Raw genomic sequence first — 23,558 nt, forward strand, 5'->3', positions numbered from 1 at the left:
CACAGTGCGAGTGGCTCGCAGAGCCAGCGCAAGACGGAACTGAGCAATCCCGGCTCACACTGGCTCCAGGACCGCTGCAGCTCTGCCTTTTAAATGCAGTAAGAGCCGGGCAGCTCTTATTACATTTAAACAGCAGAGCTGAAGCAGTCCCAGTTTGGTGCGAGACGGTTCTGCTCAGTCCTGGCTTGTATCGGGTCCAGCAGTCCCTGTTTGCAGAGGCCTGGGCTAACTGCTGGCAAAGGCAGCAGCCCCGTCTGCTGCCAGCCTGGGCTGCCACGGACGGGGGATGCTTCACAGCAGCCTTCCCTGCCCAGCTCCTGCCTCTGATAGAAGCAACGCCGGTTGGGAGGGCAGACAGCACCGCACAGCCGGTGCTGGGAAGAACTGGCTTTTAAGCTGGCTTCTCCCCTGTTCCCCCTTCCCTCCCAGCACCGGCTCCTGTTTTTCTTCCCTCCTCCTCCCCCCCCATACACCCGTTTCTGCTTCTGATAGAGGCAGCAAGTGGGGAGAATCCAGTAGTCAAGTACTTGACTCAACTACCTGATAAGCTTAGACTTATTAGGTAATTGAGTACTCGACTACTTGTTAAAATCCCTACTGTGTAACAGTCCTTAAATGCGGTTCATCTGCATGGTAGCTAGATATACAGCATAGTCGTAATTGGGTATCCCATGATGTCTTTCCATAGCATAAGTAGAGTAAGCAGGGTCGGGTAAAGCTTGTTAAGAGTAACTCTCTTTTTAGGTGTGAATGTGGTAGGTCAGTCTAGAAAGCCGACATGTGGGTAAACAGTGTGATTTGTCAGTAATCCCTCTTTTTATATTATGCGTGTAAGCAGAAAGATGGCTTTTCGTATAAGAGATGGTAGGACTGTCTCAATCAGTGACTGAGACGATATCTGCATGCAGTGTTGGGATCTTGTTGGTTCCACGATATTTGAGAGACAAGGTGGGTGAGGTTGTATCTTTTATTGGTCCAGTTTCTGTTGGTGAGAGACGTTTGAGTTTACAGAGTGCTGGAAACAATCACTAAGGAATTAGAAACTTGAAGGGATGGAGGTTAACCTCTGTTGTGATTTAATGTCTAGTAACTTCAGTGTTGGCACATTTAAAGGGGAAAGTATCCTGCCTCACTCAAGGCAAATGGGGGTCCAGAAAACGAATTAAGATAATATTTGAGCCAAATATTTATAAGAAGCCTCAAATACTGATTTTTCTGAAGCTTTTCTGATCCTGATTAGTGTTAGTCCATATGAATCTTACAGAGAAACCATAATGGGGGAGGAGGGGAAATTGAGTTGTTTTACAAGGCCTACCTTTTGAAAATTTGTTTTAAAAAAAAAAAAAAATTCTATTATGAAAATAAGTTGCCTTTGAATTTGAAAACAAATCAATGAGATGTTTGTGTTTAATCCACGTCAGAGTAGAGATGTAAAATCCTGTTAACTGGTTAAACGTTATGTTTTTAACTGGTTCAATACTTACACAGGGCAGCTGGGCCGGAGGGGTGGGTCACCAGTTAACCATTGACTTCCCTACCTCAGTGTTGTGGTTGTGGTCTGTACTTCAGGGTTGTGCTAATATATCTTGAAAGTGAAACTGATGGAACTTTTTATTATGCAGGACTAGAAGATTACCCGGTGTTACTCAGGTCCTTAACTCAACTTTTGGTTTTTGGAAAATAAAATGAACATGTCTGTTTCATAAATCATTGTTCTGGGTGGGGCTGGAGATGAGGGGGGTCAGTCTGCAGGCTGTCCTGGGGAGAGAGGACAACTCCAGCCCTCTGTTCCCGCACCAGCTTGGGGCCAGGTGAGAAGTGTCTGTCCTTGGCTGCTGTAGCTCCATCTGGGTCAGCTGGGGGGGAGAGAGAGCCCCCAGGTTGGAGCCAGGTACAGACTTCTGCCCTCCTGCGCTCCCCAGCCATAGTAAGGAATGCAACAAACTGTGCACTTTCCCTTTGCTCCCTGATGAAAGGGAGCAGCCAGTAATGTTCCTGTGTGAATAGAGGGAGGGTGTTGGCCCCCCTCTTCTTCCCTGAAGGGCACCTGTGGGATGAGGTTCAGAACTGGGATAGTCCTGGACATGGGGGGGCATGCCCCCCGTCTGCCCTTTTCACCTGCCTTGCGATGCTGTCTCTCTACTTCAGGGGTGGGGAACCTCAGGGCTGGATGCAGCCCCTGGCTTGCCTGGATCTGACCTCCGAGGTTCAGCATTGGGAAGCCTGTGCTGGTGCTTCAGTCCCCCAGCTTCCTACCTGCAGGGCTGGAGCACACAAAATCTAGCCTGGGCTCCCCAGGCTCTGGTATGTAAGAGGAATGTGGGAAGTGTCTTTCTTCTCCTCAGTCAGGGGCTTTTCACTTGTGTGCAGCCCCCGACTGATTTCTCTGTGGGTCAGCAGCCTCTGACCCAGAAAAGATTCTCAACCCCTGCTTTACTGTATGGTTTTATGAGACGTAATCCCATTCCAGGCACATCCCATTTTCCTGGTGCAAGCAAATACTTATGTTGCTTTAAGTTATGACGAGGAAGCTGCATACCAAATTTGGTGGTCCTAGCTCTTATCATTTAGGAGGAGTTCTCAAACACAGACAGACAAACTCTCAAATATATAGCAGATGAAAACATGTGCAAACTAAAACTGCCCACCTAGCAAAGAGTACATTTTAAAATAAAAAGACTTTTAGCGTTTTTAAAAATAGACTCTTTGAGGTTATGCTGACCCATTGTTTTGTGGATTTCTAGTGGTGTGTGGGGGTGTGTGTGTGTGTGTGTGTGGGTGTGTGTGGGTGTGTGTGTGTGTGTGTGTGTGTGTGTAAAAAAGGTAAACTGGGTTTTGAGGAGGAGAGAGAAAAACAAAATGTTCCCTCTAAAGCATCTCTGATTCTGTGGATGAACTTCCAAAGAGCACAGAAAGGACTTAACCTCATTGGTGCTTCCTGCAAGCATTTTAAATGAGTTGTATGTTAAAACCAGTCCTAACACTTTTACTTTAATAAACTTAAACAACAAATGGTCTGGTAGCGCTTTATAGACTAACAAAACATGTAGATGGGATCATGAGCTTTTGTGGGCATAGCCCACTTCTTCTGATGACCAGAGTTTTGAGTTTAGGATGTGCAGACCCAAAATAAAGAGGGGGGAAGGAAAAAAAGAAGGGGTCAGGAAACAAGGAGTAGAGGGTATGGAAATATCAAAGGGAAAAACAAGGTAGGCAGAACTTGTAACGTATGAGCACCTGGATAATTGGATAGTTAAAAAGAAGCAGATAAAGATCAAAGAAGAGAGCAATAGATATGTAAAGGTACTAGCAAGCAAGTGGGAAACCCTACTCATGGGTTACTTTCCTCAGTTGAGCTAATTGTATAATACGATTTAGACAATGTGTAGATGAGGATGGTAGGTAGTCTGTTTAAGACTGCTTGGGAATCAGGAGATCTTGTATATCTGCCACAAACTTCCTATGTCACTTTGAATCAACCACCTAATCTCTGTGCTTTGCTTATCTTTGTTAAATGGAAAGTGGAAAAGAGGGATGTGGGATAGTTTTAAGCTTCATGGGAAGTGTTGAGAATGAATATAGTAACAGTCAGATACATTTGTGATTAAAGAAATAAGAACAATGGTTGAAAATTGGAACTAGTGAAATTCAAACTCGAAGGGCATATCAAATTGCTCACTAAGTGATATGGTAGGTTCTCTATCTCTTGACATCTTTAAGAGAGACACCAGTCTTGATTTAGAGATGTGCTGGAGTTCAGCTACAAGTCACTGGGCTTGATGTAAGAATTACTGGGTGAAATTCTATGGCCTGTGATAAAGCTAAACAGGATCTCAGACTAGTTGACCTCAGTGGTCTCTTCTGACCTTAATCCCTGTACAAGTGATTTTAAGATCAGAATATGTATTTGCGCTTTTGTTCTTTGAGAGATTGGTTTTAAAAAATATTGGGCAATGAAGTGTTCAGTAGAAAGTGCTCTTGTCCCAAAAGGAGTTTTGAGACCTTGGTCTTGCCCTAGCTATAGCCATCAGTGATCATGAAAGCACAAGTAGTTGTCTCTCTCTCTCTCTCTCTCTCTCTCTCTCTCTCTCTCTCTCTCTCTCTTCTATAGCCATCAGTGATCATGAAAGCACAAGTAGTTCTCTCTCTCTCTCTCTCTCTCTCCTATAGCCATCAGTGATCATGAAAGCACAAGTAGTTCTGTGTGTGTGTGTGTGTGTGTGTGTGTGTGTGTGTGTGTGTGTGTGTGTGTGTGTGTGTGTGTGTGTGTGTGTCTATGTGTATGTGTATGTGTATATGTATGTGTGTGTATATATATATATATGAGGGTGTGGATGTTTCTTCATTTGAACCATGGCAATTAATCAGCAAAAAAAAAAAAAGTTCATTACTGTGTCTTCCGAGCTGAAGTTTTCCATCTGTTTCATCTCTGAGATACTGACATTCATTTGCATGAGGGAGTTTTTTTTAAGCAACTGTAAATGCTATGGGTGTAGGCTGTTTTGTTTCTTGTCTCTCCATTCCAAAGGTCAGTGCTTTCCTATATAACTTTTTAAAAAATTGCTGAAACCATCAAAAGGAAATATGAGATTATCTTTGGTTCCAGAAATTCACAAGCTCTCATCTAAAAGCTGTATAAACATGGAATATAGCATTTGTCAGAATTAGGTGGCATGTTAAGGATATGAGTGTGACCTAGAGCTAGAATTTCTATACCTGATTACCTTAACTATAATAGGAGACCTTGCATACTGCCAGCAAAATAAACAAAAAAGCCCTTATAGTTGCATATGCTGATGTTTCTTTAGTCTACAAATGAAGATAGTCCAGAAATTGCATAAGTGATGATAAATATTGTGGCTTTTCCATGTGTGATTAGCAAGCACAAAATTATATTAAGATAACAAAAGCCAGAAAATTCAAAGTTCTTGCTTGCTTCGCTTACTTTAGTTACAAGTTTGAGATCTTTATGCCATTTTGCAGTTAATTTTTGTAGGCCTAGAAATTTGACATTTAGTAGAGCAAATTGGGTACTCTACAAGGACTAGAAATATCTTGTAGCAATCAACCTTTCACTTCTCCCATTATTTTCTCCCTCTCTGATTCATATGCCAAGTTTCAGTTCCAAATGAGTTTTTCAAACTGTTTATATTCCCTGAAAATTGAGACTTGAAAATAGCCCCTTTAGCTATTAGTGCTGCATTAGTCTCTCCAGAATATCTGCTTGGTCCAAATGTCTGTGGATGCCTACTTTGATTTTGACCCAGAGGAATGTAGCAAATCTGTATTTGTATGCATAAGTCAGAGCGCACCCCTTATGTATGACTTTTCAACTGCTTCAATTATATAAGTCTAGTGTTTGAACTTAAATGTTTAGGACTGGCTTGTTTTGATTTATAGGAAGAGATTTACCCATTGGAAGGATCTTTTTTGGTACATGTCTTTCAGAAGCTGTACACTTTGGAGAGTAGTGACTTTATGGGTAGAAAGATCTTTCACGGAAAATTGCAGAGGTTGCCAAGCTGATTCATGTTTCCGCCAAATGAAGTACATCATCATTGTCATTAAGAGGGACTTGGAGGGTTTTGTCTGCAAAATTTAATGGAAGATTTTGCAGATCAAGTTATCCTCTGGCTATTTCGGTGTGTGTGTGTGAGAGAATGAATCAAGTGCATATTGAAATGGTCTCTACCTCTTACAAAGTTTGATAGCTAAACTATTCTAATCCAAAGGAGCAATAGTTTTAACTGGAAAGTAGTGTTTTGTACAGACTGCCTCTACTTAAGAAAAGAAGTTCTACTTTTTTTTTCTTCAAACATGCTTTGAAGAATGTATTTAGATGAGAGGTCAAGGATGTAGTGCTTTGAGTACAGATATCTAGATAAGAGAACTTTCTGCAAATGCTCTCGGTAACCTAATTTATTTTGCTGTTTACGGTTTTGAAATAAGTCTTACTGACTAAAGGAATGGCTTTTTTTTAGGTTAGTCGGCTCTTATATTACTTTATTTAGTAAAGCCACTAACCTGGGTTTCTGGTTTTGGATAGCATCTCATTTAGGTTTAGTTAAAAAGTTCTGGTATTGCAGTCCATTATAGCTCCTGTTGCATAATTTAGATGGACTGAAACAATTAAGGTTGTATTCTAGGAAACAGGAATAGCAACATAATTCATATTTTCTATCAATTAGTGAACAGTCAGCCAAGCACCCACCTCTTAAAAAAAAATCAATTTTGTTTTAGGATTAAAGAGGAGAATGAACCATCTGCTATTGGATGCTTCCCAGTTTGCTCATAGCCTGGATTGCAAGGCTAATTATTTTATACTTTGTAACACGAGCTGTGTACATTTCATTCTTAGATTGAAGACTAAGCTTTGATCTATGTCCCAGCTGTTTCCAACTGCCTGCAAGGAATTCATGATCACATGACCCTGGATATGGATGTCGTCTTGTCGGATTTTGTTCGCTCAACGGGGGCGGAGCCAGGACTGGCCAGAGACCTACTTGAAGGTAATGAGTGTGTGATGGAATAGGAAGAGTTAATTCTGCAGTTGGTTTTATATTGATATAAATGATAGTAAAAAGAGTTGCGAGGCATAGGTAGGCTGTCAGTGGGGGTTGTACTGTACATATTAAGAGTACCTTGGTAGCACAGTTAGTGAAATCTTGGCTTGATCTCATGATCCGTGTCACTACAGTAATGAACCTTCAATGATTACTAGGGGTAGAAAGTCTAAAACAGAAGCACAGTATAGTGTTGGAATATGCCTTTTTATTCTTGGGTGATACACACTGTAAATAACCATCTAAAGGGCTAACAAAAATCAGTTTGATCAGGGGTTTTCTAAAGCTTGAACAAATAGTACTGGGGAAAGAGCCTTTGTTGGTGTTTGTGTACTGTGCCATATGGCTATTTCAGACTTTGAGAGTGGCTATGTTTTGGAGGAGTAAATTGCACATGCATATTATTAATGTCCCCTTTTTGCCTTTCAATTACTCACCTGCAAATTCTTCTACTATTACTTTGCTCTAACCTTGATCTTTGATTAAGAATTTATACTTTTGAAAATACAGGAAATTTTTCTTATCTATCAGATTAACCTTCTGTGCATTTAGTAGTCAGATAACTTTTTATTCCAAAAATTACAGCTTTCAAAAATGTGCACAGCCATGAGGATGTGTTGTGCATTAGACATGCAGATCCCAAAGCAAATACAATTTGTAAACTCCAATTTGGAACAGCTATTTCTCATTACATTAATTCTGTTTCCTATCTGTGTATGAATATTAGCTCTTGCTTAGGTGACCGTTCTGATGGCATACAATTTTTGGTTTTGTCATAGGAGCACTGACCTAGCGTAGATCCTTGTTTAAGATACGCATAATGCTGTTGGTATGTAGAGGTCTTCTGGGGGTACATAAACTCATCTAGAAATGTGCCTAGTTTCACAATAAGCTATATAAAAAGCACTAGCAAAGTCAGTGAAAACTAAAATTTCATACAGACAGTGACTTGTTGATATAATGAAATGCAAGTCTGTGTGCTTATTCCCATCTACATTTATTTTATAATGGTAAGGTACAAATGAGAGAGTGAGCAGTTCTTCAGTAATAGTGTGCGTTAACACTTTTTGTATTTTTGTCTGACTTTGGAAGGAAGTTAGCTAAGGGAGATCAAACTTGCAATACAAGAGAGATCAGGCTCCTGAAAGGGTACAGTCGTCTGGAAAGATTGAGGGCTATGGTGTAGGTTAATCATCTCTGTTATGAAAATAACTATTTATAATTTTAGCTTTTGAAAATGACATCACCTTTTCAGTCCAGTCTCTCATCTAATATTTTATAAACACTTTTTCTAATGGGTCACAAAGTATTGAGGAAAATATGAGCAGCTCATCTCCCAGCCTCTGTCAGTCTTAACTATAGATATTTTAAAAATCCAGTTTCAGGTAGGTAGTACTTCTCTCTGCATGTGGGGGTTTGTTTTTTTAGTTATAATCAAGTTACAATGCTAGGATACAACTGCCTTTCTCTGGCTCCCTTCCCATTTATATTTTTTCCTGCATGAGACAGTGTGACCTCATCATGTCATCTATGTCCTCATGAGACCACTGGCCACCTCTATCAGCCGCTTGTTGTGGCCAGTCTTGGCACCGTCCCCTCCGGGCATGGGCTGTTTCACTCCCTGGGGGGCTGTACTACTGGGGAGGAGTGACTGGGGCCGAATCCCCTCAGTCGTCTGAGCCTGGGCTGCCCTGTGTCACTGAGGCCCCGCACCCCCCGTCCACTCCTCCCCCCTGGCCAGACTCCTGCACCCTCCCCTGCTCTGCCACATCCCCCCAGCCAGACACCTACCCCACAGGGAGAGGGGAGTTGGCAAACATAGTGAGCAGGGGGCATAGCCCCCTAGTGATTCTTTAATGGGATATGTTGTCAGTCTACTACAAGTGCTAATAATGATGGGACCAGCTGTCAGTATTTATCCAACTGGGGGAGAGGCTAGCCAACATTTCAAGATCTATACCCAATTTGCACTAGTTTCCTTGCAGTTAATACCCCTATGGAGCTTCATCAGTAATGAGGTACAGGCCCTAAAGTTGTAAGTGTAGGTGCAATTTGCTTCAATTTTTAGCTCCTGTTTTTCCTCTTGGTAATGCCCCTCAGGGTCTGAAGATTGGCTTATTCATATATAGAGTGTTTGCTTCATGTACTTTGGGTGATGAGCAAAATTCCCATATTTACTTCTGTGGGGCCAGGATTTTATTTTGTTTACAGCTGGTAATATAGTCTAGAAGGAAGTCTGAGTGTGGGTTTTGTGGTGTGTCTATATATCCTCTGGTTTGTAATTTAAGGTAGTGTTTCATTTAAGGATTTTGAATGTTTTCTTTTGGAAGAAATATTGTAGCTTGGGATGGAGAGGTATTTTGTGATTTCTTTCCATCTCTAAAACTTGTGGGTTTTTTGACAGTTGTAGTCTTAATTTTCATAATACACTAGCAGAACAACTGCAGTTTTATCTTTTTTTCATTTGCATTATCATAGTGCCTAGGAGCCCTGATCCTGGTCCAGGATCCGTGATGGTATGCACAATACAAACTCAGAACAAAAAACCCCTTGAGTTTATAATCTAAGTACAAAATGGGTACAGAAAGACCGGTAGGGAAGCACAGGAAATCAATTAGACCATAAGGGTCAGTGTGCTAATCTGTGGTCTCAGTATACAAGCCATCTAAGTGTTGTCAAATCTTTCTGTAGGTAGTGCAGCAAAGGAGAATTTTTGTAAGATGGATTTTTGAAGGAAAAGGCGTTTTTGTGGGTATTTATGGGGAACTCCTCCCAAATATGAGTAGCATGGAAGAAAGCATGAAGTTGCCTGTTGGAATATTTAGCAAGCGAGTGATGACAGACAGTTGACTTTTTTTTTAAGCTGAAAGAAGCGATAGCTGGGTTGGGAATAGGCCATGAAGAGCTTTGCAAGTAAAGACAGGTAAATTATGGTTGATATGTGATGGAGAAGAGGGAGCAAGTAGAGGGATCCAAAGAGAAGAATGACAAAGTGACGGGCTAGGAAAACTATCTTTGCAGCAGCATTCTGAATGGATATGATAGGACAAGATTACATTTGTTAAGACCAGGGGAAAGGATTTTGCTGTAATCGAGATGTGAAGTGATGAGTTATAGTTGTGTGAATGAATAGGAAAGGTGATCTTAGTGAGATATTATTCAGTCTGTTAATACAAAACCGTGTTTTAACTGAATTTGCTGCTCACTGTTTGAGAGGTGCGCCAAGGCGGTTTGGTTGGTTTTGGTGGGGATTTGTAAGGTTCTGCTGAACTCTTTTGGAATAGGAATATTTCATGTAACTAAATTAGCCAAAATGTTGAAAATGTTAGAAGGGTGAAACTATACAATGTGTATAAAGTTACGTTATACAGAGCTGAACATGTGAATTTCAAGCTGGCTCATTCTGATTACACGTTACCTTAATTATTACCTTTCCTCCGCCCAGACACACAGCTATGGATTTTTGTACCTGCTTTGTTGCTTGGTTAGAATCTAACTTTCTAGCACGGTTAAGTATAAATGGCTTTGCTTGGCAAGATGGATTGTTCAGTGTCAGTTGTAAGGATTCCAATACAAAAATAAAGAATATGGGAAACATGTCATTTGGCAAGATCATCTGTGCTTAGTGTGCTAAGTTCTTTTGTCTTCCAGTTAGATTTTTCTAACAGTGCATGTTCTTTTCATGGCCTCCAGAAACAAAAGATTCTGCAGAAGTAGTGGACAGACCTCCGTAGTCCATGGTGAATTTCCTTTTTGTCTCCACTGACGTTCTAATCCTTGGAAGAGCCCTTTATTTTCAGTCTAGTTATTCAGCTGTCAGTGCAGTCTGTGTGTAAAATCAGATTATTTCATGTTGCCATTTGCTTTCAAAACCACATGGGTATGAGCTACTTAAATCATACTCACTTTTCAGTGAAAATTTACTTTAGGCTCTACTTAAATACTGCATTATCATTCACAGACGTGTATTAAGTTACAATAGACTATTTAAACAGTCATGCCCAGTGGAGCACCCTTTTCTACACAATAAGTGCATGCAAAATTTAGTTTGTATGATATTTATGTACGTCTGCCAAAATTACTTTGTGCAGTGTTATACCTGTCAGTCCCAGGATATTGAGACGATAAAAGTGTATGAGGTAATATCTTTTATTAAATTGGTCCAATAAAATAGTTGATTACCTCTCATCTCTCTAAAGTTACTACTGTGTTATAGTATGAGTTTAGTTACATAAATATCTGATAGTGGTGATAGATTAAAAATGGCAATGTTGTGGTGAAGTCAGATCTAAGACTTTACTGCTAATATGGGGACAGCTAGTTTGAAAGACTAGTGGTATGACTATCTCTTCCAAATAGTTTTGGAGTTTGTAGGACATGCTGAAGATATTATAAAATATACCAAGAGGTTTTTCTTGGCTTCCTTATTTGGCTCCTTCCCATCCTTGTCTGGGTCAATATTTTATGCCTAAGATAAAAGGTATTTTTTCAATAAAGCCTGTGTCTAGAATAGATTGCAGAAATCTGCTTATATTTAGCCATTTGTTGTATAATGCTGATGACCTGAAGGAGCTGTAATGTTTCTTGTATAGGACCTATTGAGTTGGCATATCGCCTTTCCTCAGTTTTTTGAACGGTTTGTATGTTAGTGAAATGAAACTTCTTACAATTGTAGGGCAAATGCAGCGTACATTTCTGTGTGTCAGTTCTTCAAGAATTAAATTGTCCACATATTCTTAAACCATTAACCATATAAAGTAAAATGTGAGCAGTTGATCACATCCAGGAGTGGTTAATAGGCACTAGTTCAGTTAAATTTTCATCAGTCCTCATGAAGGCTTTTGATTTAGAAAAGAGAAATCCAGCTAGTGGCGGCAGAATATAAAACATGCTGTTCATGCAGTAGTATTACTGAAATACTGCAGTAACAAATGAACTCACTTATCTCATTTTTAAAGTTTGCTTTTAAAAACTCTTAGTAATTATTTTCTAAAACTTGTCTCTCCATTTTGAAGAATGCTGTTCACACAATTTAATTGGTGCTCACTGTAGATGAGACTCTATGAATAAAAACATTCTCATGACTATTTTCTTTTTATAACATTTTAGTGGGTATCTGTGATTCAGAGAATTTAAGCCTTTGTTTCAGGCAGTGTCAGTGACTTTAGGCATAACTGGCTATCTTTTTTGGAGAGGATACTTAACAGTACGCAGTACAGTGATTGGCGGTCTTAGTTTTTAAGTTACTAGTGTTGCTCTAGGATATCTTTTACGGTCTTTGTTTATATCAAACTTTTTCTCATTCTGTTTTAATCAAGCACCTATCATTGGCCGGAAGACTTGAATTGACAATCCCTAGATGCTTGTTTTGTAATGTTGTTGTAGCTGTGTTGGTCCATGGATATTAGATACACAAAGTCACTGAGGTGATTTATTTAACTTCTGTTGGTGGAAGGGACAAGCTCTTGAACTTTAGAGCTCTCCCATCTGGGGATTGTAACCGGAGCATCGAAAATAAAAATCTGTCCCAATTGATATTTAAGTAATCTCCTTCAGCATGTGTGAATCCCCTTATGCTTAATCTGTCCCAGTCTGTATTTAGCTTAGTCCAGTGGTGGGCAACCTGTGGACCAGGAGTGGCAAGCAGCCCATCAGGGTTCTGTGTGGCCCATGAGACATTTTGTTGACTGTTGGCCACATGCAGGGCTGCCAGGTTCCGCTGGTTTCCATCTGTGTAGTTTTTTAAAGTCTCTCTCAGTCTCTCACATGGCATGTGCAGTGAGGTGAGTGCTGATTGCACACAGTACTGACTGTGAGAGTCGTGTGTTCCCTCTGCATCCAATCAAAGCGCTGCTGTAATTGTCGGCACACCCTGCACATTCTAGGTACACAAATGCAAAACTTCCCTATCCCGGGAGACGGTCTTAGTTAAGACAAGCTCACGGCCTGCTGAGATGGAGGAAGGCTGCTCATGCGGCCCACTCTCTAGCCTAGGTTGCCCATCACTGGCTTAGATGCTCTAGTTACCTTGCCCAGGTATGTCGAAGAGCAGTCCATGAAGCTTGAAAGCTTCTCCTTTCCATCAGCAGAAGTTGGTCCAATAATGGATGTTACTAAGGATATTAAATGGCTAACCAGTAAGCAATTAGCGATGTCGGCGTATAGATGTTTAAACGATTAACAGATAAGCCTGGGCTTATTGGTTAATTCAGACGTCTACATGTACTCTCCCTCCGCACCTGTTGCTACCTCTTAAGCTGGCTCCCCACAAGCACCGGATCCTGCGGAGCTACCTCCTCTTCCCCGGCAGCAGCACTGGGGGGGGGGGAGGGGAGGCGGGAGCCAGTATATGCAGGAACCTGGCTTTCAAGCTGCCTCCCCACTTTTATCTGCTCCCATGGAGCTTCCTTGCTGTTTCCCACAGAGGAGGGAGTGAGTGCAGGAGCCCGTGCTTGTGGGACAACAGGGGGCGGAGGGAGAGTACATGTTGTCGTTCGAATTAACGGTGCAGGTGGGATGCTGCAGTAGCTTCTGTCCCTAGTGGGCCTGTCCCCCCTTCCCCGACGGGCTACTGCGGGCCTGCATGGTTGGTGCTTGGATCCCACTGCCTGCCGGCCCTGCCCCCCGGGAGCATTTTAGCAATCATGTAACCACAAAAAAATTGTTGCAGCTACACGATTACTAAGACAACCGATACCTAACATGGCTGGTAAAACCTGAGGCTTATCGGTATGTTTACCGGTTATCTGGCCCTTGCCAGTGAACTCTGGCAGTGAAGGGGCTGGTGGGCCGGGCGGTGGGACCCTAAGGCCGCGGTAGGATCAGCAGCACCTCTCAGCTGAAGTGGGGCCAGTTAGCAGGTCCTAGCTTAAAAAGGTTAATTGGTTAAATACTATTTAACCATTTTAACATCCCTATTGCTCTTACCTAATTTGTGTCTCAGTCCTTAAATAGGTATGTCCGAACAGAGCCCTTTACTCCACCTTTCTTCATAAGTCTGATACAGCTAGATTGGCAGAGGGTAGATTGGCAGAGGCCATGGAGGTTTTTCGCCTTCCTCTGTAGCATGGGGTACAGATCACAGCTGGAGGATTCTCTGCATCTTGGGGTCTTCAAAGTATTTGAAGGCTTCAATATCTGAGATATAGGTGAGAGGATTATTCTAGGAGGGGGTGGGTGAGATTCTGTGGCCTGCACTGTGCAGAGGGTCAGTCTAGATGATCATAATGGTCCCTTCTGACCTTAAAGTCTATGAGTCTATGAGCTAGAGTTCCACCTTTAAATCAGGCCTTGCACGTACCCCCTAAAGGGACTGAGTACCTGCAGCTTCTACTTGAAGCCAGAAACAAGCCCTTACTCTCTGAGATTTGAGCTTCTTTAGCAGGGGAGTTACTGTGAGTGAATACTAGTTGAGCTGAGTTCACAGTTCATTTGTAGTTAAAACAAGTGAATGAAGTTTGACTAACTGCTGCTGTTTCTTACAACTTTATCCTGGAGGAGACCTCTTTTGGGTGGTAGTTTTACTGAACAGCTGTGTCTGTCTCCATGTTGCATTTAGAATAATGACGCTGTTGAATGCTGAGTCTAGGAGTGGGGGCTGTTCAGGCTGGGCTGGAGTGTCCTTGCCCATGGTGCGCTGGGTTCAGCCTGCTGCAGGCCCTGCATGGCTGGAGCAGTCCTCACAACTGGCACCATTTGGGCTCTTTCCATTTAAACTTGAGGCCTTATTTGTGAAAATAGGGGGGAAATTTGAGAATTGTTTGGCTAATATCGAAATACCGAAGTTGTTGTAATACTCAGTTATTCAGATGTGGATTGCTTGCACTTCTAAGCTCTTGAAGCCACAGTGTAACAGTAGAAGTTGTTGGACTGTGCTGGCAAGTGAGGCATAAGAATAGCCATGAGTCGGACCAAAGGTCCATTTAGCCCAGTAGCCTGTCTTCCGACAGGATAGAGTGAACAGAACAGGGAATCCTCAAGCGATCCCTCTCCTCTCATCCATTCCCAGCCTCTGACAAACAAGAGGCTAGAATTAGCCCATTCCTACCCAAACTGGCTAATAGCCATTGATGAACCTAACCTCCAAGAATTTATCTAGTTCTTTTCTGAACCTTGTTAAAGTCCTGGTCTTCACATCATCCTCTGGCAAGGAGTTCCACAGGTTGACCGCGCTGTGTGAAGGGAAAACTTCCTTTTATTTTTAAACCTGTTACCTATTTCATTTGGTGACCCCTAGTTTTTATGCTATGGGAACAAGTAAATAACTTCTCCTTATTCACTTTTCTCACACCAGTCATGATTTTATAGATTCTGTTATCCCCCCTTTAGTCTCCTCTTTTCTAAGCTGAAAAGTCCCAGTCGTCTTAATTTCTCTTCACGTGGGACCTGTTCCAAACCCCTAATCATATTTGTTTCCCTTTTCTGAACCAGATTTTGACTTGTGATTGCAAATTAAGTTTTGATTTCAGGGGTCCTGATGCTGTTTTTTTTTTTTTTTTAAATAAAAGCTTGACTCGGTGATTTACTAAGCAGATTGCTGTGTAGAGTCAGTCACTAAGCATTATCAATTAAATCTCTCAGAAGTTAAACACTTGAAGTATATTTGCCTTAGGAAATTAGATATTGTGAAACTTGTTTTCATTTGGCTTACAATAGAACATGGACAATCAGCAGTTTAAATGGTTTCCTCACAGTGAGTGTGCTATGTAATGTTGGCTTTCTTTTTAAAGGAGCAAATTAACAATGTATTAAGACTCTAAATAAGGTTAATAAATCCTCCGTATTGCATATGTAATAACCCACTTGGTGGCATCTTTTTTTCTATGTCTAAAATGACAGTTGTTTCTAAAAGGACAATTTATTGCATCCTGAAAGATTTACATGGTTGGACTTGATATTGATAGATTGGTGAATAGCGATAAAGTGAAGTGGATTTACTTTAAAGATAGTCCATTCCACTGAATTTGCGGTTGAGCTACATTGTTTCTCATTTAGTTAGTAGTGCCTCTGAATTTTCTATAAACTGTTCCAGCTAACTAGTGAGGCTGGCAACATTCATGCTTTCATACTTCGGTTTTGTCTCCTGGTTTGTTGTGGAAGAAATCCTTTCCTTTTCCTCTCCCTAACATGAATGATCAGTACCTTGAATTCCAAATTGCCAACTTTTAAAAGAGCCGAATTTGGCCAAGCGCGACTGACACTAACATGGATGTTGAATGGTAAGCTGTGTGCTGTTAAATTTATTGGCGAGCAAGCAGTGCTTACATTGTAATAAATTTCTTAGAGAAGAAGAGCTTACAAAAACAATATTAAGCATGACCTCAATCAGCTGAGCAACTAGTCGGGATACACCGAGCTTGGTGAATAAGTGCAGCTGCATGCAGACAAAATAGGCATCTTTCAAAGAGTGAAATGGATGTGAACAGTCTAAACTGTTGGGAGACATTTCCCTATTCCATCCTCTACTTGTAAGCATATACAATGTACCCAGTTCTGCTTGAGGCTTGTTGGCTGTTTTCCTCACATGGTTTATTTCTAGGTTGGAGTTAGTGTTTTGACAACAGGCTGATGACTTGTATTTAAGTCATTTCTGTGGGGTGTACGTTTCAAAAACAGTAACTTTTTTTCCCTATAATGCTGAGTCTACTTTTTACTTTCCAAACTAGGTAAAAACTGGGACGTGAATGCAGCTCTAAGTGACTTTGAACAGCTGAGGCAAGTGCACGCTGGGAACCTGCCGCATTCCTTCAATGAAGGGCGTACTTTTAAACCTCTGGAAAAAGAAGCCGCCCGACCCATGCGGCCACCACTCCAGCGACAGGATGACCTCATTCAAGGTAAAGCAGCTTTTCTGGTTGATTTTCAACTGGATCATGTTCACGTTCAGTCGCATCTCAAAGGAGAATGATAGCCTTCAAAATACAGTGGGTTGGATTCTGGCCCCTTCTTTGGACTCTAGCTGGGGATGGCTCCCTTGATGCAGACACGCAGTGTAGGGTTATTCTAAATCGCTGGGCAGCCTGAGGACCACATGAGGCCTACTGGAGTTCTATGTGTGGCCTGTGAGACGTTTTGTTCATCCAATTCTGCTGGTTTTCATCCATGTCCTTTTTTCCCCCCTACTGATGTTACACGCATGAAAAGCAAGGACACGTAAAGTGAGGTACTCACTGATTGCACACATGGGTTGAGAGCTGCATGCTCCCTCTGAATCCAGTCACAACCCAACTGTGTTCATTCAGCGCAACGCTGCAAGTTCTAGGTACGCATGTGCAGTGAGCAAAACTACCCTGTCCCAGGAGACCATCTTGGTTACAGCAATCCTTGCCTTGGCTACACTCACTAGCCTCGGTTTCCCATTGCTGTTATGAATGGTCCTAAGCTACCCCTTACAAGCCTCTGTGTAAAGTGCTTGCTGGCGTTACGGTTTCATTGCTGTCCATAGGCAGCTGAGAAGATTCCAAAAGCTAAAGCATTTGAGCAACCAGGGGCCATTCTTACTTAGATCAGAGGCTCTTTCAGTGCCTGTGGCAGACCAGAATTTACAACTTACACGAGGTGGTGCACAGCCATGTCTGCTTCCCACTGTGCCTTTTTGGAAGTGAAAAATCAAAACCCTGCCAGTCTGTCTTCAAGTGGTTATTTGATAACAAGCTGTACTTGTCTAGACGGTGCTGGGTCCTGCCATGAGGGCAGGGGACTGGACTTGATGACCTCTCGAGATTCCTTCCAGTTCTAGTGTTCTATGATTGTGTGGTGCATCCCACACAGAGCTTGTGAAGGGTCTGAGAATCCCTTCATTGCAGTTGTCTTGCACTGTTTGGAAATGCTACATTGGAAAATCTCACGGCACTTTCAAGATTAAACCTCGTGCTTCCTGGTTGGTGTAGGCTTTAACCTTAGTGTTGGATGTGGGAACCGAGGCACAGAGAAACGAAATGACTCTTCATGTGACCTTCAAAAGCGGCAAGGAGTCCTGTGGCACCTTATGGACTAACACAAGTGTTGGACTTATAGACTTGTTAGTCCATAAGGTGCCACAGGACTCCTTGCCGCTTTTGCAGATTCAGACTAACACGGCTACCTCTCTGATTCATGTGACCTTGCGCAAGGTAGGGGCAGTGATGCTAATTCAAAGTAAGACAGAATCGTAAGACCTGCACTTGTATGAGTAGCTTATGGTCCAGTTTTGCTTTTCTTCCCTTTCAGAATCAGAAGGGCTTGCCAAATCTATATGCCAGGGCAATTCAGATTCTTGCCACACAAAAAAAAAAATGCTAGTGGAAGACTGTCAAATGCGTTTACGTTGCGGGCAGTGGTTTGAGAAGTACGTAGAAGACATGCTGATGAGGCCTAATGTTTCTTCTCTCGCTTCAGAGAAACGTCTGTCTCGGGGCATTTCCCACGCTAGCTCCACCATTGTCTCTTTGGCCCGCTCCCACGTCTCTAGCAATGGTAGCAGTGAACATCTGCTGGAGATGCCCATTTGCACTTTCCAGTTACCTGATCTCACCGTATACACTGAGGAATTTCGCAGCTTCATTGAGCGGGATCTCATTGAGCAGTCTATGCTGGTAGCATTGGAACAGGCTGGTAAGTACAATCCTGATTTCCTCCTCCCCTCCCCCCCGCCTGCACTAATGTGAAGCAGCAGTAGCAATTTGTGGCAGTGTCCGCTAGAATGCTCTGGCTTAGAAATTTCAGGCTGTAAAGAACTGAATATGTTATGGGGATGATGCACTCGGTACCTATGGAAGATAAAAGTGCATGAGCCTCTGTATAGCATAGAAACAAATAGAGTGGAGAGAAGGCCATAAACGGGCTTAAAGCTACTTTGCTCTGTGTAGGCATTGTATGTATGTGATCTGTTTAATATTTCTAAATGTTGTTGTGAACGGGCTCCACTAAGCACATTAGCACCTCTTGCTGATCGTCTTGGTGCTTCCCTCCTCAGCTCAGTGTGCCCACTCCTGTTGGTGTGTCACTCGCTGTCACTATTGCTCCCAGACCAATGTTACTTCAAGACCACAGCATCCTCTTCATGACACAGTCCTCTGGCCATGCCATGATCTGTGCTCTGCCCTTCCTGGAGGGCTGGTACTGCAGTCCAACTGCCTGGTCACTTTGTCAGTGGGGATTAGGTTGGAGTTGGACTCATGCACGGATCCAGGTCTCAGTCCACAGCCCCTGCTGATTGTACTTACATGCTGTGTCCCTTCCGACCTCGTAATATATTTCCCTGGGCCGTTTCCCTGTAGGAAGGGCCTTCTTCACCCTTTCCTCTGGCTCTCAGCATGCCAGTCTTAGCCAGCCAGGAGCGCTCTCTAGCTTCTGTGGTTCATGTTCTGTACTCTCCAAGTGCTGGCGCTCCTTCCTCTTGCTAGGAGCCTGGTGTTCCTTGAGCTCCAGACACCTACTGACTCGACTCTGCCCTGCAGCTCTTTTTATGGGGCCAGCGAGTCCCTGATCGGTTATTCCTTGCAGCCCTCCTCCTATTGGCTGCTTTTCATGCAGCCTCCCTAGGGCTTTATTAACCCATTAAATGTCAACTTGGGGTGCATTCCCCCTCACAATCACCCAGCTCTAGTCCCTACTTCCCCCTCACCTAAGATTTCATTTCTGCTGTGTTGCGTTTCTTCAGTTGTTAATATGAGAAAGGAGAGAGGTTTACCCAATATACAGAAGCGGCTCACAGCTGATGACTAGCAATATACATTTTTAAAATGCATGATTTGAAAACCAAGTGCAAGGTAACTACTTAACCGCAGAAACCAGAAAATGCCTATGGAGCTGGTCCATAAGTAGCGCAAGTAGAGTTGCAGGCTAAACTTCAGTTGCCCCGAGCAGGGGCCTCCTAGTGAGGGCAGATGTGTTTATGCTGCTTCTTTGAATGATTGCTCACGTGCATTCGGAAGACATTTCCCGATTGGTACCCGTCCGGTTGACTGTGGCGCCCCCTTCCGAGATGGAGAGCACGACCCACCTAAACAGGAAGTGCCCACAGTTCTGCTCCGTTCAGGGCCACAGCCGGGAGTCCTTAAGGATGCTTTCCACCTGTCATGGATGGAACAGCCCCTGTAGGCCTCTTCCCCTGTCCTCCCCTGGTGCTGGTACTACCCAGGGAATTCTTCCAATTTGCCAGGATAGAGTGGTGGGAATACTGATGCTCAGTGCGGCTGAGGCAGTGCACTGCTGTCACTGACGGTGGCCTCTTAATGCTCCCCTTTCTGAGGATCCTAAAGCATTGCATGAATGCTAACGAACTGAGCCATGCTACCCACCTTGGAGGAAAACATGTATCTTCCTCCTTTCACAGCTAGAGGTGTACTTGCTCAAAGTCACATGGAATAGACTCCAGACCTTCTAAGCGTTTTCTGTCTTCCAGGCTTGCACCTTAACCACATGACCATCTGTTCTCCCTAGAGATCAGCTGAGCAATGCTGAGTAGCTTTAAAACAACAACAAAAAAAAAGGCCCACTGCATATTGGCAAGGAAACTTCTGCTTTCTTCAATTTATACGTTATGGGAATACATCTGTGAATCGCCATCTGTAGGCAGACCATTAAAAGTTACTGTATGATGAGTTCAGAAATAAGCATGTCCCGCCACTGAATGCATTTTCTCTGCTGATGAAGTGTCAGGGAGTGAGTGGCAAACAGATTGCCTTGTGCTCAGAATAGAAACCTCCCATTTGTTAACGGGTGATAAGAGAAATCAATACAGGACTTTCGCTGGCCTTAATAAAGGTTTCTCTCTCTCAGGATGTTATCTTTTGTTTGGGGTTTGTGTACAAATGGATACCCACTTCTCCACCCCATCCCCTGGCCACTCTACATCACGCCCTTACAGCTTTCACGGCTTGGGCCAGTTTTCTGGCTAGTTGGTTGTTGGCTAGTGTGGCTGTTACCGGAGGTGGGTTCAGTGAAGTGAGATGCGTTGCCAATTCAGTACAGTGTCAAAAGATTCCCCAATGCCACGGTGCCCGACACGTTGGCCACTAGCCACATGTGGCTTTTTGGTCGGTTGAATGTGACGCAGTGGTTTGAATAATGTGATTAGTTTGCTAAAGCAGTAGCCACTCTAGTAGCTACTGCTTCAGAACTGGTTGGACACCATGGCCCCAATGGCTGTCTGGGGACTGGGATGCTCATGGAACAAGTAATATTATATAGAGTGCCCCAGTTCTTGCTGGACAGGTGCCCTTGCTGCAAATGTCTCTTCCCTTTCTTTCCCCAGTGCTGCCTAGGGATGCAAGCAACTAGTCGACAAGCATAAGCTTATCGGATAGGTGACTAGTCATGTGTCCCCCCCCTGCCCCCCCGCTGCCTCTATCAGAGAGGTGGGGGGGAGCTGGTTTAAAAGCCAGTTCTTCCTCCCCCCCCCCCCCCCCCCCCCCCCCCCCCGCAACACTGTCTCTACGGGGAGCAAGGGAGGTAGAGGCACAGCAGGAAACGGCACGAGCAGGGATAAAGCAGTCTCTGTTCTCACTGCTTCTGCTGTGATTCTACTTTTGAATGCCCCTCGCTGGCCCTGCACTCCCTGTGGCACTTCTGCTTTTCAAATGTACAAGAGCACCACTGGGGTTCTGTACATTTCACAGGCTCAGGCACTGGCTTCCCCGTGCTCCCTGCAGGACTTCCACTTTTGAACTGTCGCAAGATCCTGGCAGGGCTCTCGCTGCAGTTCAAAGGCAGAGGTGTCCTTCTCCACTGATCGAAGAGTCGATGGAAATCCCATTGACTCTTTGGTTAATCAAACTTAACATCCCTAATACTGCCCTTCGTGCTGCTTGGACCCCTTGATGGGTTTCTTATCGGAGAGGAGAATCGGCTCTGCTGTGGAATCCGCTCCATAGAGATGGCTCCTTCAAGGTCGAGGCACATCATTCAAGTTGAGGGTGACTCTTGTACTGCACCATTGCCTCTGCTGAATGTTTTCTATAGCTACAGGGCTCATGTCTCCAGGGCTGTCACTCGGGCACCGTAGACGAGACTTAAATTCACATAACTTTCCAAAGATTGGAAAAAGCCCCGTGTTTAAAGAGAGAGCCAACTGTAAATGCATCAATACCTTGGACTAGGCTCTCCTCATAGCTGTCAAATTTCAAAGATAAAAATGTTCAGACTGTCAGATCTGTTGTGTGTGGGCTTTCCTAGCTTTGAGTGGGAGAATCAGCGGGTGAGTTAACCAGTATATAATCAAGAACTCTGAAAAAGCAGAAGCTGTGATTAATGTTTAAAAAAAACTCCCCTCCGTGTAGACACCAGTTCTCTTAATTGCTCTTTCCAATGTGTCCTCTCTGTTCATTTCTTGGGTCTCTTTAACCTACTTTAAATTTTGATTCCCCCACACACCCAATACTCAGTGATTCAGAAGGAGGATGAAATGCGTTCAACACTAAATGAGCAACTTGGTGGTGGGTGGCAGTGATAAATGGGTCACATCAGCCTCAGAAGCAAGAGGACAAGTAACTCGTGGTAGTTACTGTGAGCTCATGTTAGAGGAAGGATGGTTTTGTGGTTAAGGAAGTGGGACTGCAGGGCTGCGTTAAATCCCAGACTCTGCTACAGATTTGCTGGTACCATGAGCAACTCCTTTGATTTCTCCATTGCTCAGACATTCATTTGTAAACTGGGAATTTCTAAGGGTCCCCCCCCTTCTTTATTGGGTTTATTTAGATTTGGGATAGGGACTCTCTAACAATACTATGTACCACACATAGTACAATAAGACCCGCATCTCAGTTGGAACCTGTAAGTGCCACTATAAAACTACTATTAAGAAGATAAGAAATGGCCAAAGTGGGTCAGACCACTTGTCCATCTCACCCAGCGGGTGGCCAAGATAGGGCCTGAAAGCCAGATCTGGCCCGCCATGCCTTTCAGTCTGGCCCGTGGCTCACCCCACTGGACCCACAGGCAGGGAGCAGCCCTAGGGCCCAGAGCAGTTGGCTGCGCCAGCAGTCTCTGTGCTGGAGGTTGGGGGAAGCTTCGTTCACTATGAACCCTCACCTTCACCCAAACTCCATCTCGGACCCAACACCTTCTCCTGTACCCCTACCTCGAGCGCCCTTCTGCACCCAACCTCCATTGCAGACCCTGCATCCCCGCCATAGAAAACTGTGGCCCTTGACCACTTCCCAAAATTTGAGTGGTCCCCTCATCAAAAATTATTGCCCACCTCTGATCTAACCCACTCTCCTGTCCTTCGGACAGTTGCTGGTGACAGATGCTTCAGAGGGAATTAACAAAACAAGGCAGCAATTGATTGTTCCCTGATGTCCGATCCCAGCTTATGTCTGGCAGAAGTTTAGGGACACCCAGTGCATTGTGTGTTCTGACCATCTTGGCTAACTGCCATTGATGAGCATTTCCTCAATTAGCTTACCTAATTATTTTTTTGAACTAAAATTATACTTTTGGCATTCACAACATCCCCTGACAACGAGTTCCACAACAGTGACTGTGCTTTGGGTGATAAAGTACTTGAGGGTTATGTTAAACTGGCTGCACGTTAATTTCATTGCACAACCCCTGGTTTTTCTGCAATGTGAAGGACAAATGACCGTTCCTTAATTGCTTACTCTGCACCATTCATGATGCTTATAGACCACTGTCATATGTCCCCTTAGTCTCCTCTTTCCAAGTCTTTTTTCCCTCTTGCATCATGTGGAAAAAGGTCCATACCCATAACTGTTTTTGTTCCTATTACTTGCTCCAATTCTAGTATCCTTTTTGAGAAGGGGCAGCCAGAACTTCACACAGTATTCAAGGCATTGGGTGAACAATGGATTTACATAGCGGAGTCATTGGGTGTCGTCTTTATCGCTTTCTAACATTTGTTAGTTTTTTATTATTGCTGTGCATTCTGTGAATGTTTCAGAAAACTCTCCATGATGACTCTAAGATCTCTCTGGAGTTGTAACCGCTAATTTCGATCCCGTCACTTTGTATGTGTAGTTGCATTTATCAGCTGCCATTTTGTTGTCCAGTCAC

The 23,558-nt window shown here is 43.4% G+C and overlaps 1 protein-coding gene across 3 annotated transcripts in view; it reads left to right on the plus strand.

Moving 5' to 3' along the window:
- Positions 1-23,558, plus strand: part of OTUD7B (OTU deubiquitinase 7B) — an 86,442-nt gene that overhangs the window by 35,741 nt on the left and 27,143 nt on the right. For 2 of the 3 annotated variants that reach the window (XM_075908068.2, XM_075908066.2), the window contains exons 2-4: positions 6,359-6,509; positions 16,229-16,399; positions 17,940-18,155. In XM_075908068.2, coding sequence (XP_075764183.1) covers positions 6,425-6,509; positions 16,229-16,399; positions 17,940-18,155 — 472 coding nt within the window. In that variant the 5' untranslated portion in view covers positions 6,359-6,424. The remainder of the gene's footprint in view (positions 1-6,358; positions 6,510-16,228; positions 16,400-17,939; positions 18,156-23,558) is intronic. The other variant, XM_075908067.2, reaches the window with a different exon arrangement.

Source organism: Pelodiscus sinensis, chromosome 22 (genome assembly GCF_052426305.1).
Source record: "Pelodiscus sinensis isolate ZL-2025 chromosome 22, ASM5242630v1, whole genome shotgun sequence".
In the NCBI taxonomy this organism is placed as follows: Eukaryota; Metazoa; Chordata; order Testudines; family Trionychidae; genus Pelodiscus; species Pelodiscus sinensis.